Source organism: Gracilinanus agilis, chromosome 4 (genome assembly GCF_016433145.1).
Source record: "Gracilinanus agilis isolate LMUSP501 chromosome 4, AgileGrace, whole genome shotgun sequence".
In the NCBI taxonomy this organism is placed as follows: Eukaryota; Metazoa; Chordata; class Mammalia; order Didelphimorphia; family Didelphidae; genus Gracilinanus; species Gracilinanus agilis.
The window spans coordinates 63,722,536-63,736,110 of record NC_058133.1 but is presented as its reverse complement, the minus strand read 5'-3'; the positions used below and the strand labels follow the sequence as shown (position 1 = coordinate 63,736,110).

Genomic DNA, 13,575 nt, shown 5'->3' with positions numbered 1-13,575 from the left:
GTACCTCATTGGTATAAAATGGAACATTACCTAACAGGACAAGATGGCCAATGTCAAGGAAGTTTTCACAGTTAACTGAAAAAGTATAAGTCCTTATATTTTTTTTAAAAAGCACTGTTGTAAGAAACTTGGACCCATCACAGTTTTGAGTAATTGATTGTCTTATATCTGATTATTTGGTGGGTGTAGAACACCTATTGTAATAAAAGAGAGTGGGTTTGGAATAAGAGGACTTGAGTCTGAATCCAGTTAGGTTCTTACAACCCGATTGCAACCTTGGGCAAGTCCCTTGATTTTCTCTCAGCCTCAATTTCATCTATGAAATGAGTTAAACTAGATGATATCAAAATCTATAAACTTATTAAAAAGTAGCTGCCAAAGAGGGAAAGAAAATTTTAATATATAAAGTTATTTTATAGTGTCACTAGTTCCTCTAACACCAGTTGCAAATTTTTTGATCAATAGAGCTATAAAGTTAGTAAATTCTATCCTTGAAAGCACAAGTAAGTATGACATGGAATCTCATTGAAATTCTAGAAGGATAAATGATTAACCACAATCATTAGGACAAATTGATATTTCAGAAGAAGAGCTAAACTTGAAAGGGATACACTTAAAGGTAAAATTCAGCTTTGTTTCTTGTGGAGATCTTTGAAACCAAGCTTGTGAAATGTTTATGAAAATGTCTAAAGAAGATTATATGATTGCTTGCTAGGCTGGTATTCTCCCCAAATTACAGAATTTGAAGTCTAGATAGTAGGCAGGTTACCTTTGCATAGGATTAAGGAAATACCTTGTATATGTATATGCATATGTATATGCACGCATATATATGATAACTGGATATTCTCTACACGGTACACATATGCATGTAAGATTCTCTTTAACAGATGTTAAATGGAAATCTTAGACACTGTTTTGCAATAGCATTTTATCATGCATCAGTGTAATTTTTTTAAGTGTCCAAAACAATCAGACACTGATCTTCCACTCTTGACATTTTCTGAAGAACCCCACAGCCAAAAAACTTTTTGGAAATGACTGATAGATTGATATTCCAGAGATCTGTACCTAAATTACTTTCACATTTGTATAAAAAAGACATTGATTTGCTGAAAAAGTAATGGAAACCATGGCTTGTTCTCTTTATCAATTTATGTATGTTGAGGAATTGTTTGGATTTAATAATCCTTTCTTGGAAACTTTTTTGGCAGTGAAGATAGAGTAACTACTCCATCTAGTGGTGAGGTTATAAATTATAATCATTTAGGGTTGGAATTTTTTTTTTTTAATGTTTCTCAGATTTCTTCTACTACCCCAATGGTATCCCCAGAGATTCTCATTGAAAATAAAGATTTCATCTAGAGGAACATTGTTCTTTCTGGTGACTGATTGCTTTTATCTGAATAAGATGCCACACAGCTTGCTGGTTATTTCTGTGAAGTGGTATTATTAGGAGATTTATAGCTAAAACTTATAAGGCCATTTTAGAGATAAAGAAGATTAAGAGTCTTGTAAGGTCACCCAGATAGGAAGTGGCAGAACTCAAATTTGAATCTAGAATTCTCTGACTTCATAACCAAGTGTTTCCTATTCTGTGCCCATTAAGTTAAATGTACTGCTATGATTAAAATGCTCTGGAGGGACCTATACCTTAATTTATAATGATTTATTAAATAATAAAAAGCAGGCCAAAGCACAAGCTACTCGTGGCCAGTTGCCTTCTCTGTCCATGGTTCCAAAGGGAGAAGCCCATATCCTATCCCCTCCACCAATTTAGGCTCTTTCTGATGTCCTTTTCCTAAGCCTTTCTGATTGGCAGACTCAAATCTCAGTCTGGACAAGAGGCAGGTTTTTCTCGACTCCGGGAGTAACCAAAAGGTCTTTAGAACGGCTGCACAGACCATATACAGCATAGCCAAAAGGAGGGAATACTCTACATATGGCTTCAAGGAGATATAATCCAAAGTTTCAAACTCATGACTTTTTGCTTTAAAATCAAAAGGTTGTTTTGGGGGGCAAAAAGGAGTTCAGATTAACATTAACTTACCACAGCACTCAGTAGCGAGCCTTTATAAAGGACTTTAGAATTCCCAATGCATGTGTCATATCTAGAGAATGTTCCCATCTATCTCTGTTTTCTCAGTTAATACTCCAATATCCAGTGGGTCTGGAATATCATTAGTGTGAGTATTCCCTCAAGTGATAATCCACTAGCAAATATGCCTGAAGAGGATCTTCAGGCATATTCCTTGGACTAGACAGTATCTGGGGTCACCAGCTCCAAAATGTTGTAGTTTTGGTCCTGTGGCAGATAAGCATAAGCAGTTGAAAAAGTAAATGAACTTTCTCAGCAAACTATTAGCTTATGACTTCTTTTGAAAACAAACAAACAAACAAAACTTACCTTAGATCTTAGAATCATACAGGTTTTGGTTCCAAGACAGAAACGCATGGTATGTATGGGCTAGGCAACTGGGGTTAAGTGACTTGCCCAGGGTGGTCACACAGCTAGGAAGTGTCTGAGGTCAGTTTGAATCCAGGACCTCTCACCTCCACACCTGGTTTTCTATCCACTGAGCCACCTAGCTGCTCCAGCATATGACTTCTTGTGGAAAGAAGGAAGGAAATGAGGCCTTTAAGTGCCTTACTATGTGCCAGAACAACCCTGTTGGTTTTTTGTGGGTGCTTTTATTATCTTCATTTACATATGAGAAAATGAGGCAGTGCCTTGAGTAGAGTTACCCAGCCTGTAAGTTATCTGAGGCTGGATTTCAACTTAAGTCTTCCCAACACCAAGCTACTCTATCCACTGCACCATCTAGCCACCCCTAAGCATTGTAGTACTGTAGAACAATGGGGGGGGGGGAGAATAGGCCAGAAGGGAAGGGGGAGAGCAGACACTAATAGGTACTGCAGTGATCCCTGCCAGCTGCAAGGTGATTTAGTGTTAAAATGTAATATTATCTTTGTTTTATTGTACTTTTATTTATTCTATAAGGATTTCACAATTACATTTTCATCTGGTTCAAGCCAAACTCAGGATTGTTGAGGGCTCTGTGCCTCCTGAGGGCTGCCTCTGCTCTAGCAGATCACCTTCTGTGTGTTGACTTAGGTGAAGGATCACTATTTCTAATGATACAAACTACACAGTACTAAGATATTATCTTGTGTTATTAAAATGGATAGTAAAAAGTATTACTGTTTCCCACTTACATGTGGGAAGATTAGGATAGAGTTTTTGTCTCAAGGGGAGGGGAATCAAAAAGATACTGGCAGGCCAGATCAATGAGCCAGAGCTAAAAATGTGAACTTCAATAGTTAAAAATATTTCTGCATGAGGCTCAAAAAAAATTCATGAATACAAGGTGGAAAAGACCCCGAAATAATGAGAAAGATATAGGTGTATTCACTGATTTACAAACAAGTTCAACATAAACCAAACAGATTGACAAGATGGCAGAAATAAAAACAAAAACAAATGTTGCTGTCTGGGGAGGACTCCCTTTGGGGGGGCGGGGGGAAGGTGAGGGATGAAGGTGCATACTAGAAACCTGGACAAGAGAACAGCTTAGCCCCTAACCCCTCTCCAACTTCCCTTTAGGGTCTGACCCAGTAATGGGTGACCTCAGTTCAAATAAACCTGACCAGTTGCTTCTAAGAGAGAATTTGGGATTTCTTTTGATTAAATGGAAGAAATCTCTCCCAAGCTTCCCACTCCAGGGATATACTGCTTCCTTACCCATGAGCACACACAGTTACAAAATTAAAGAAAATTCTATTGAGAGGAAACTAAAATAGCATTTCATCCCAATTCTAGGTCAATCTCTTACACCTCTCCAAAGTAAGAGGGTACACAAGCAATAAAGTGCTTTCAGCTCTCTCTGTGGTCTAGGACATCCAGAACCCTAACTTAACCAGAAATTCAACGAAGAAAAAGCAGAAAAGGCCAATTGCTAATATCTAATTCTCCCCATAGTTCACTATGATGGGCTGCACCAGCCAGTCCATAGGCTTGCAAAGGAAAATAACAGATGCTTAGTAGAAAGCAACCTTCTCCCAAAGGTCTTTTTACCATCTCAGTTACCAGAAGACAGATCTCTCCCCTGGTATACCTCTAAGCGAGTAGTTATTCTCAGTGGAGGATTCTCCTTTGGCAGCCTACATATGCATCAGGATTTTTCTCTCTCATGTCATTTCCAGGGAAAATCCTTTGGAGCCACATTTAACACTCCAATCAGGAAGACCTTCACACTTTTCCTTACCTGGCAGGAAACACATTTTAGTTTAAATTGTAAAATGCCAAACTAGGGCTCTCTTCCCATGAGACTTGGACCCATCCCTCTTAGATCCCTCTTTTTCCTGTCCTTTGGGCTTCACCAAGGTTTACTCCTGGGACAGAACACCACCATTCCTTTCTGCACAAGAGTTCCCAAGATTAACTTCAGGTTCATATATGACGACTACCAATCTTGTTCCCTCTTATACTGATGGGATTCCCTCCGAAGGGAATCCTTGAGCTACCAAATTTTTCCATAAATATTTCCTCTGTACCATAGATTTTGTCTAAGGCAACCAGGTGCAATGGCACGTCACCATCAGCAGCTGCTACCAGCTGTTTATAAGGAGAAGGAAGAGGTAGGAAAAAACCTGCTTTCTGATTTCTCCAGCATGCATTACTTCAGGGCACACTCAGGAAATAGTTGGTAGAACCCTAGATTTGGGACTAATCTGGCATTGGACTTGTTCCAGAAGATAATAGATGGTCACCTTAACCTCAGAGAGCTCCTGTCAGTTATATGTCTTTTGTTGTCCCCACAAAAATGCCTAATGATCCTTGTTTATGTTGGTAACACTGACCTGGGATTGTGAAAGAAGAAAAGAAACCCATTGTCACTGTAATCTAATGTTAATAATATGATGATGCTTTTGCTTGTGCAGCACTTTTCACCCCAGGATTTCGAAGTGCTTTACAAATATGCATTAAATAAGCCTTACAAATACCGGAGGTAGGTGATCTCCTTTTACAGAAGTGAGGCAAAGAAACTTGGCAAGAGGCTTAGAATACCACAGACTCATTCACCTTCCCCTGCCCTCATCACTGGCTGGTACCCTGCCTTGCAATGTGCTGCATGTGAAAAGGCATCTTTAATGTCTGGGTTTTTTTTTTCTTTTTTGCAAGCAAAAATACACTTCCATATATACATACATAATATACATGTATATTATGTGTATGTATGAATGCAACACTTCAAATTATTTCTGTGGTCCACTTATAGATTTATTCTTATCATAAATATGGTTTTAAGCATATGTTTATAGCCCTTTTAATTTTAGAGAAAATTCTGTCAGTCTGCTGCTTCACTCAAATGCCAATTGGACTTCCAAGGCTTAGATTATCATGGGAATTTTAGACCATTGAGATAGTCATTGATCTGCTTAAAAATATTAAGTTTTAGACAATTCAGTTGATGTTGAAATATCTATCATTTTTTATTCTTAAGAAGGTCCTCTCTTCTCCTTTTACAGATATATCCCAGTCACTATACTCAAGTTTAAATAGCAAGGAAAAAAAATTTACTGAGGCTTGACTTCTTCTGTTGAACAATAATTTGAGTCATTATTTGCAACACTTCCAAGAAAGTAAATTGATTTCTGTTTTCCAGATTTAAAGAACCCAAAGTCCGAGACCTGAACATTGTGAATGAGAGTTAAATTATTTTTAAATGAATAATCTTGAAAATAAGATTGCCATGGTTATATCACCCTCTAATCTTTAGGCATACATTATACAGAAGAGTGTTGGTGAGCACCAGAGATGTGGGAAAACTATACTTTTTAAAAATTTCTTATCTCATAAATCAAAGGGGGGGACACATGCCAAATACCATTCAAAAAGATCATAACTTATGGGTTTTTTTTCCTCCATAGAATAACAAGAATATTAACCTAGTCTACAACTAAGTGGTTTCCTCTAATGGAAAAGGATTATTTCCATTATTCAGGGAGCAGGAGTGGTGGCATTAATAGGAGAGAGCCTGCACTTGCGCTTTCATTAGTATAAGGAGCAAATTCCCAGATGAGGAAACTCCATCTACCAATACAAGTTGACATTTCACCTGAAATGTATAGATGTAGAGAATTTTCTAGAAGATGAGGGATTTGGGGGGTGGGAGGTCATAGGAGAAGGAAAATCAAGCTGTGTCAGAGGCAAGCTTTAAACTCAGATCTTTCTGACTCCTAGACCAGCTTACCAGCCTCTATCTCCCTGGCCTGAATACATAATACCCCCAAAATTTGTTTTAACAATTAATTTTTAACTTTTTTTAACAAGATTTTAATCCATTGATGCTAATAAATAGCAAAGTTACTTTGAGTTTTGCACATCTTTGGCCTTATGCAACTGGTAGTGGAAAAATGTAGTCAAAATTCAAGACAGAAAAAAGGCATGATAAAGCATTCAGGTAATCCATAAATTATGTAAGCAACCCTTTAGTACCCAAAAATTCATTGACTTGTGTATGTTTCATATCCAAGGTTGTTTTCCATCTATTCCAGGTAGATTAGCCTTTTTCTCTTCTAGTAAAAAGATGCTGTGTGCCTCACTCCCAGAAACAGATACATTTCTAAACACTGTCCATACAGTGAATCTATTAAATCATATTTTCCTATTGCTTCTTTTTCAAATTAGAGATGTGTACCTCCATCAAAGGATGGGTATAAGTGGAAAAACTGGTTCTAAGTCATAGTAAAAATCATACAGATTGATTCTACTAACCTTTTAAAATTATTTATTTCCCCCCAAAAATTTAATGTTCTAAAACTATCAGAAATAAGCTAGCATACAAAATAATGTGACCTGAAATATAGGTCTTGCCCCTAAAATAAGATCACTATGAAAGGGAAAAAAATGAAAAATAGCACCGATTATAAAACATACTAGAAACCACATATGAGGAGCGAGTATAGCCTATATTTGGGTCAATATTTTATTTTACCAGAAACTGTACTCCCTGAGCCTTGAAAACAGAAACACATAAGAGGGAAGAGTATTTTGTGTGTTACTTGGAATTTAAAATTTAGTCTGCCACTGTCCCTACCCAGGATAGAAATTTCCTTTTAATTCCCTAAATCTTGCAATTGTTATTTCTAAAATAATTTCTTAGATAAGGTTGGAATTTTTTTTTAGTTTGTTTTGTTTTGTGGATGTTTTTTGTTAGTTGTTGTATCTTTCTAGGCAACAGGATGTCATAATTTATTTATATACTTATTTTTTTCCCATAAGCCTAAATTTCTCTGTGTTGGATTTCTTTAAAGGGGGTGAGGGATAACAGCTGTGCCAGTATCCACTGCATGAGCTCTGCATGAGCATGTTGTAACCACTTCATTTGCCTGGCACAGTGAATTCTCTATCCCATTGCTCTGTGTTTCTTTGATTGTTCTGATAATCTAGAAGACAGATTCATTTCAAAATAATTTGTTGATGATCAGGAAATTGCTTTTAAAAATAATAGAATTCTCCATCCTTTAGGTTTTCCATCTTTACAACAAAGCAGATTAGCTCTTGGCTTCTAGTTATTAACATGCAATGAATTTATGCAGAATTAATGATTATCCTTTTGTCAGTCACAAAAAATTTGCTGTTTCATTTACATGCCTTAAATAAACATTCAGCAACAGGCTTGTAAAATGACATGTCCCATAACTTTCAGAGGTCTGAGTGTCAGAATTCCTAGTTCTGTTTCTCATCGTCATAGGCTTATTGTGTGACTTAGCCCTCCTAAGCTGCAACTCTTAAACACGGGTATATGCTACACTAATGCCAGCTTCATGTATGCCATAGTACAATGTGGAAAAATTCCCTTTCTTATCCTTGCTCCTGTTTTGTGCAATTGAAGATATTATTGATTATTTGAATGACCAAATTTAAATAGTGATATAAATATTCAGTTCAATATTAATATTGATTTGGATGTTATTCTGGTACATAAATTTTTTTGATTGTTGAAGGCTTATGCTTTATTATATACATTTAATGGGCAGAGAAAAAAACACAGGTCAGTTAATGAGTTCAGAGATCACTATTAGCAATAGAACTTTGGAATTCTAAAATACCAGACCTCTTCCTTGAACTATGCCATATATCTCTGTGATGACAAACATAACAATTGTATTTTCTTTTCTTCTCCCTTTAGTCTTGGAGTAGATGGTTTTGGTCAGCCAGTTGGCATTCTTGGACGTCCAGCCACAGCTTATGGATTCCGCCCTGATGAACCTTACTACTATGGCTATGGATCTCGCTAAAGTCATCCCTGTCCCAAATCCTTTTTGATGTGTCCTCCCAACTTGCTAGAAAACAGTACGTGTTTAGCTAACTTTGGACCTTGGCCTGGTAATGCATGTTGATACCACCATAGGTCTGTGTCATGTTTCCTTTTTTATATGTTGTTAGCTGATGGTTGAACCCAACTCCTTCTTTTTGCTTGTGTTGCTGGTGGTGATGTAGTTCACACATCAGGCTACATTTTGAGGTTGTACAGTATTTGCCATGGGACTTGAAAGTGAATGTTAAAAATCTACTGGACTGGAAAGTAAACACTACATTATGTATATTAAGCAATTAATTTAATTTCTATTAAAAACAAGAAGCTCACAGTGCTGATAACAAGACAGTCATGTGTTTGTATTTAATGAATTTCATTTGGACTCACATGTTTATATAATTTATGTATGTTTTTTCTTTACTTTTTTCCCCTATTTCCTTTTTTCCCCAATTTATATCCCAAGTATGACTTTCAGATTTACAGGAAAAGATGGGCACCCTCTCACACCTTGCATGGTCAGAGACTACCTTCCTAGAGTTGGCTACTGTGTTATCAGGAAGTAGTGGGACAGATTTGGTGTTTTCAGGCTTTTTTTTTTTAATGAAACATTTTAGCCCCCCTCTGGTCCTAGAACACCCACAATATAGTATATTTTTTAGTTTATTAAATATGACCAGATGCTTTGAAGCAGAAAAAAAGATCATTTGTATTCACATACTCCAGCCTCTTTCTTATTAAGTGGCAATTATTCTGTTGGAATCTTTCGGGATATTAAATACTCTTCATTTCCTTTCGTTCCAAAGGCCCAGCCCACAGAGCTTACACTCAGTGTGTTCCCACCTATCTTATATAGCACTTAGTTATAAGACCCACTGAATTGAAATGAGGGAATATAAGCTGTCATTTATTATTATTTTTCTTTACTGACTAGACTTACAAGCTGGGAATCTCACATTTAGATTTGGAAATTGGGGAGAATTATAATCCCTAACCTGAGTGAGGGCAGAACTGGACCAGAGCTGACAATTAGCAAGCATTTAGAGGTTTGCAAAGTGCTTTCCTTGCATGGTCTCATTGGAGCCTCACAACAACCCTCCAGGGTAGGTCCTATAGGTATTCTGTTACCTCCTTTTTACAGATGAAGGAACTGAGACTCAGAGAAGTGACTTATCTGTAGCTAAAAGGATTAGCATCTTCCCTGTCTCTAAGCCCTACTTCAAACAGATCAAGTAGAAAATAAACAAATATGCATTTATCATCTACTGTGTATAAATCTGTGGAAGGTACAAAAGCTGGAAGGCATTATCCCTCGTTAAAGGAGCTGTTCGGATCACTGGATCACTGTGGGAACTCTGCTGACATGTAACTTGGTTTATCTTTCCCCTTCGTGGTATCTATGAGGTGACACCAGAACACAGTCCTTAACATTGTGACGCTGATACAAACCTAGCAGACACTCTACAGCTTTGACTCTCCAGCCGACTGAGCTGAAGCAACAAGCATGCACCACTTTTTTCTCTACAAATCTCACATCTTGTGAATTATCATCATCACTTTCTCAAAGGAAGACATCTGTTTCTGTCTTCTTCCCTTACCCTCTTTATCCAGTATATCTCTGAAATAAATGCAAAATACCCTTTTGCAGGTTTCTTAGGATTTTTACTGCCAATGATCATACTTTTAACATTGATATGATGCTTTACCACTGACAAAGGGCCCTCTCACAGTCATCCTGGAGCTGTAAGTGTCATTATGCCATTATAAAAATGATGCCACTGAGGCCTAAGATCACAATTCTATCAAAACCAGGATTCAGGAATTGAGAGCTGGACTAAAATTTATCATTATGCATCTATAAAGGGAAAATAAAGCAAGTTTGCTAGGCAAATTAATACTACCTAGGAATTCAGAGAGAACATTTAAATTTTCAGAGTAAACTGGATCTCAATCACTTTTAGAAAACACACTTTAATGGATGAATGAAATATTGATAAATGACTGACAGTGGAAGCTGCTTTATTAAAGAGAATGAAATTCATACTGGAAAGAACAAAAATGGCTACTAGAGAGCTGTTCACCAGATAAATGGAGAGAAAGCAGCTAGCTTCCTTTGATGAATTCAGTCTATCAGGCCCAAATGAACTACATCCGAGACAACTAAAAGAACTGGTTGATTTGATTACTGAGGCACAGTCATCAGTCATATGAAGGTTCTGCCCCAGGTTTGGAAAAGGCAAATGTTTCCATTTACAAAAAAGAGAATGGAGTCCGCAAATGAGAAATCTTGAATTTAACCCCTGTTCAGTCAATTTCTAGAGCATATTATCACTCCACAGCACGTTCTCAATAAACCACTAGAAAAGGTGATCACCGAGAATCAATATACCTTCATTAAGAACAGCTCATGCCAGTCTAACTTTATTTCCTTTTTTTTTTATCAGGGAAATGCTATAGATGTAGTTTATCAAGATTTAAGCAAAGCATTTGATAAAGTCTCCCATGATGTCCTTTTGGGTAAGGCATGAGCTAGATTATCCTACAGTGAGATGGATTTAAAAAAAGGTTGAATGGACCAAAAATGGACCCAACGTGGAAGAGAATGCTCTGCTGGAGAGCCCCAGTGCTTTCCTACTGTTCAACATTTTTATCAGTTACTTGTGTCAAAGCAAAAATACTGTGCTTATATGCAGGTAACAAAAAATCTAGAATAAGTCATGTTAAAATCAGGATCCCAAATGTTCCCCACAGGCCAGAGCGTTGAATTTAAGCCTAGGGTATGTCTTAATCAAACCTAGATTTCATCAGTGTAGAGGGCTTCCAGCAACAAACTTAATGACTTCTCTGCAATTTATAGATTGTGTTTCCTAGGACACCCACCAGTGACTTGCCCAGGTTCATATATAGTTAGTGTGTATCAGAGGCTGTACTTGGGAACTAGGTCTTTCTGACTCTAACACCAGCTGTCCATCTCCAAAATAAAACCAAATTTTGTACTTATTTTAAAATTATGAAAATTTAAAAGATAACTCGGGGATATAACTCAAATTAAGTCCTTTATTTCACATTCAAAAATTATTTTTTTAATCTAAAAAACTTTGGGATCATTACAAGGCTTACTCTATGAATGTGAAATGGATTGAGCATGTGTCAGTAATATAAAACAACAGGAATTTCAATTGAAAATGTTAGTGCTTACATTTATATAACATCAATCTGAAATACAGAGGATTACCAAAGCGCAGCGCCCACAAGGACAATCAAGGAAAGGGAATTGCAATTTGGGACACCCAAAAGCACAAGAGTGGGTCCTCACTGGGCAGGGCAGGGGAAGGGGAACAGGGTTTTTAAATATTTTAGTAGGGAGGGAGTAGCATGGAAGGCAAGGCCTCTGGAAGCCCTTAAATAAATGGTTTTGCATAATAACTGAAAATTCTTTGAGAAGACTGGGGACCCTGAAGAATCATGACAACTGCTCAGAACAGTAGTCAGCAACCAAGAAAAATATTCCCCACACCCATTCTATCACATACAGATTAATTTGGGAGATAAATTTCTCTTTTAAAATGCAAAAAAAAAACAAAACCTGATAGTTTGGGGAGCCATCCATTGGCTTGGAAAGTAAGATAAATTATTTTAACAAAGGAAGTGACTTTTTTTGGTCTATAATTCCTTTCTTCCCCAGTTACCATAAGTGGCAGATGGGAAGCAGTAAGGAAGACACTGCAACATCAGGTTGTATCTTGCTAGGGAGCTGATCCTTGACCCATGGTCTAGCCTCAAAAGCTAGGGCATAATCCCAAAGTGTTAATGAGGTGTTAGAGCTAATTATAAAAATGAATCTAAATGCTTTATGAGGTGTGAACATCTTTTTCTAATTGAGTTATGGGAACAATGGAATTAGGTCAGCAAACCAATTAACCATCCCTGTGGGGTTTTTAATAGCAAAACTCTAAGAAGTCTGGGAACTTCCCAAATAACCAGAGCTTCAGAAAGGAAATTGTTCCTGATTAGCCAGAGAATAATTTCTCTGGCCTCCCCATCTCCCTTTGATAATTGGACACCTTGCATCTAGCAGGGATTAGAGAGGAGAGACATGGATTTAGAGAAGTAGTCCCTTGAGGGGAAGACACATTTTAAAGAAATGGGATGGACAGGAGGAGACACAGAACAGAGCTGAGCAAGCTGCCTGTCAGAGAAGCTTCATGAAGATCCTGTCTCGAGAACAAAACCTTCCAGGCCCGGTGGGCCACCAGGAATTGTGTTGTGTAGGCTTTTCCTACACCTGTGCCTAAACTATCCTTTTCCTCGAAATTTAACCCCACTCTTGGCCTTGGATGCTCTGCGTATTTGTGGGAGAGTGTGCCCCAGGTTTTATAGGGGTAGGGACAACGTTTTATAGCAACTGTTTTTATTGTACCATCTTAATAAATACTCTTACTTTCATTTAATTGTGTCTATTGCCATGACTGTTACTGGGGAAAACCACCAGTGAATGCAGCCTACAGAGTTATCCCAGAACCCAAGACAGATAGCCAACCTCTGGGTCCCCAAGCCCAGGCACCAGTGTAAAATTGGGAGTATATCCCAGAGGGGTTTCTACATATGAGTATAAATAAGTTAAGTCCATTTAATTTAGAAAAAAGGAATAAATAAGCTAAATAAAAACAAAGCAAAAATAGCAAAGTATTTCCAGCAATAGGGAAGTCCACTAGAGAGTTGTGACTAAATTCACAAGTGGGCTTTTACTTTTCCCCTATTTTTAAGGAGTTGAGTCATTGCCACTTTATAAGGTAACTTAATCACTTGAAAAAAGAGGAATTCAACGAATGCATGTTACTAAGAGTAGTCCAATATCTTCAAAAGAAGATTAATACCATTTGCCCCTAGAGTAAAAATTAATGACTGAGAATTAGTGAAAGTCACTTTTCTTAGAAAAACGAGTGTTGATTAGAATGGTCACATGATCACAGATTTTTCACTCCACAAACTATCAAACCTCCAAACTTCCTCTCTACATGAATTATTCATAAGATACAAAATAACCCATGGCTCTCAGTTATTATAAAAACCTTTTATCACCTAGAAAATTCTAATACAAATCAAACCAAAAAATAGACAAAAGAGACATTAAGGGAGTGCATTTTAGAAAAGTTAGATTTTGATAGACCTCTAGAGAAAACTAAATGAATAGGAACAGAAAGGAAACAACCTTTTTTCTCAGCAATACATGGCACCTTTACAAAAACTCACC

At 37.2% G+C, this 13,575-nt stretch overlaps 1 protein-coding gene across 1 annotated transcript in view; it reads left to right on the top strand.

The window, feature by feature from the left end:
• The window catches only part of KIFAP3 (kinesin associated protein 3), a 188,882-nt gene extending 180,214 nt beyond the window's left edge, over positions 1–8,668 (top strand). Inside the window, exon 20 of the mRNA XM_044675890.1 lies at positions 8,196–8,668. Coding sequence (XP_044531825.1) covers positions 8,196–8,304 — 109 coding nt within the window. The 3' untranslated portion in view covers positions 8,305–8,668. The remainder of the gene's footprint in view (positions 1–8,195) is intronic.
• Positions 8,669–13,575: the final 4,907 nt, after the last annotated feature.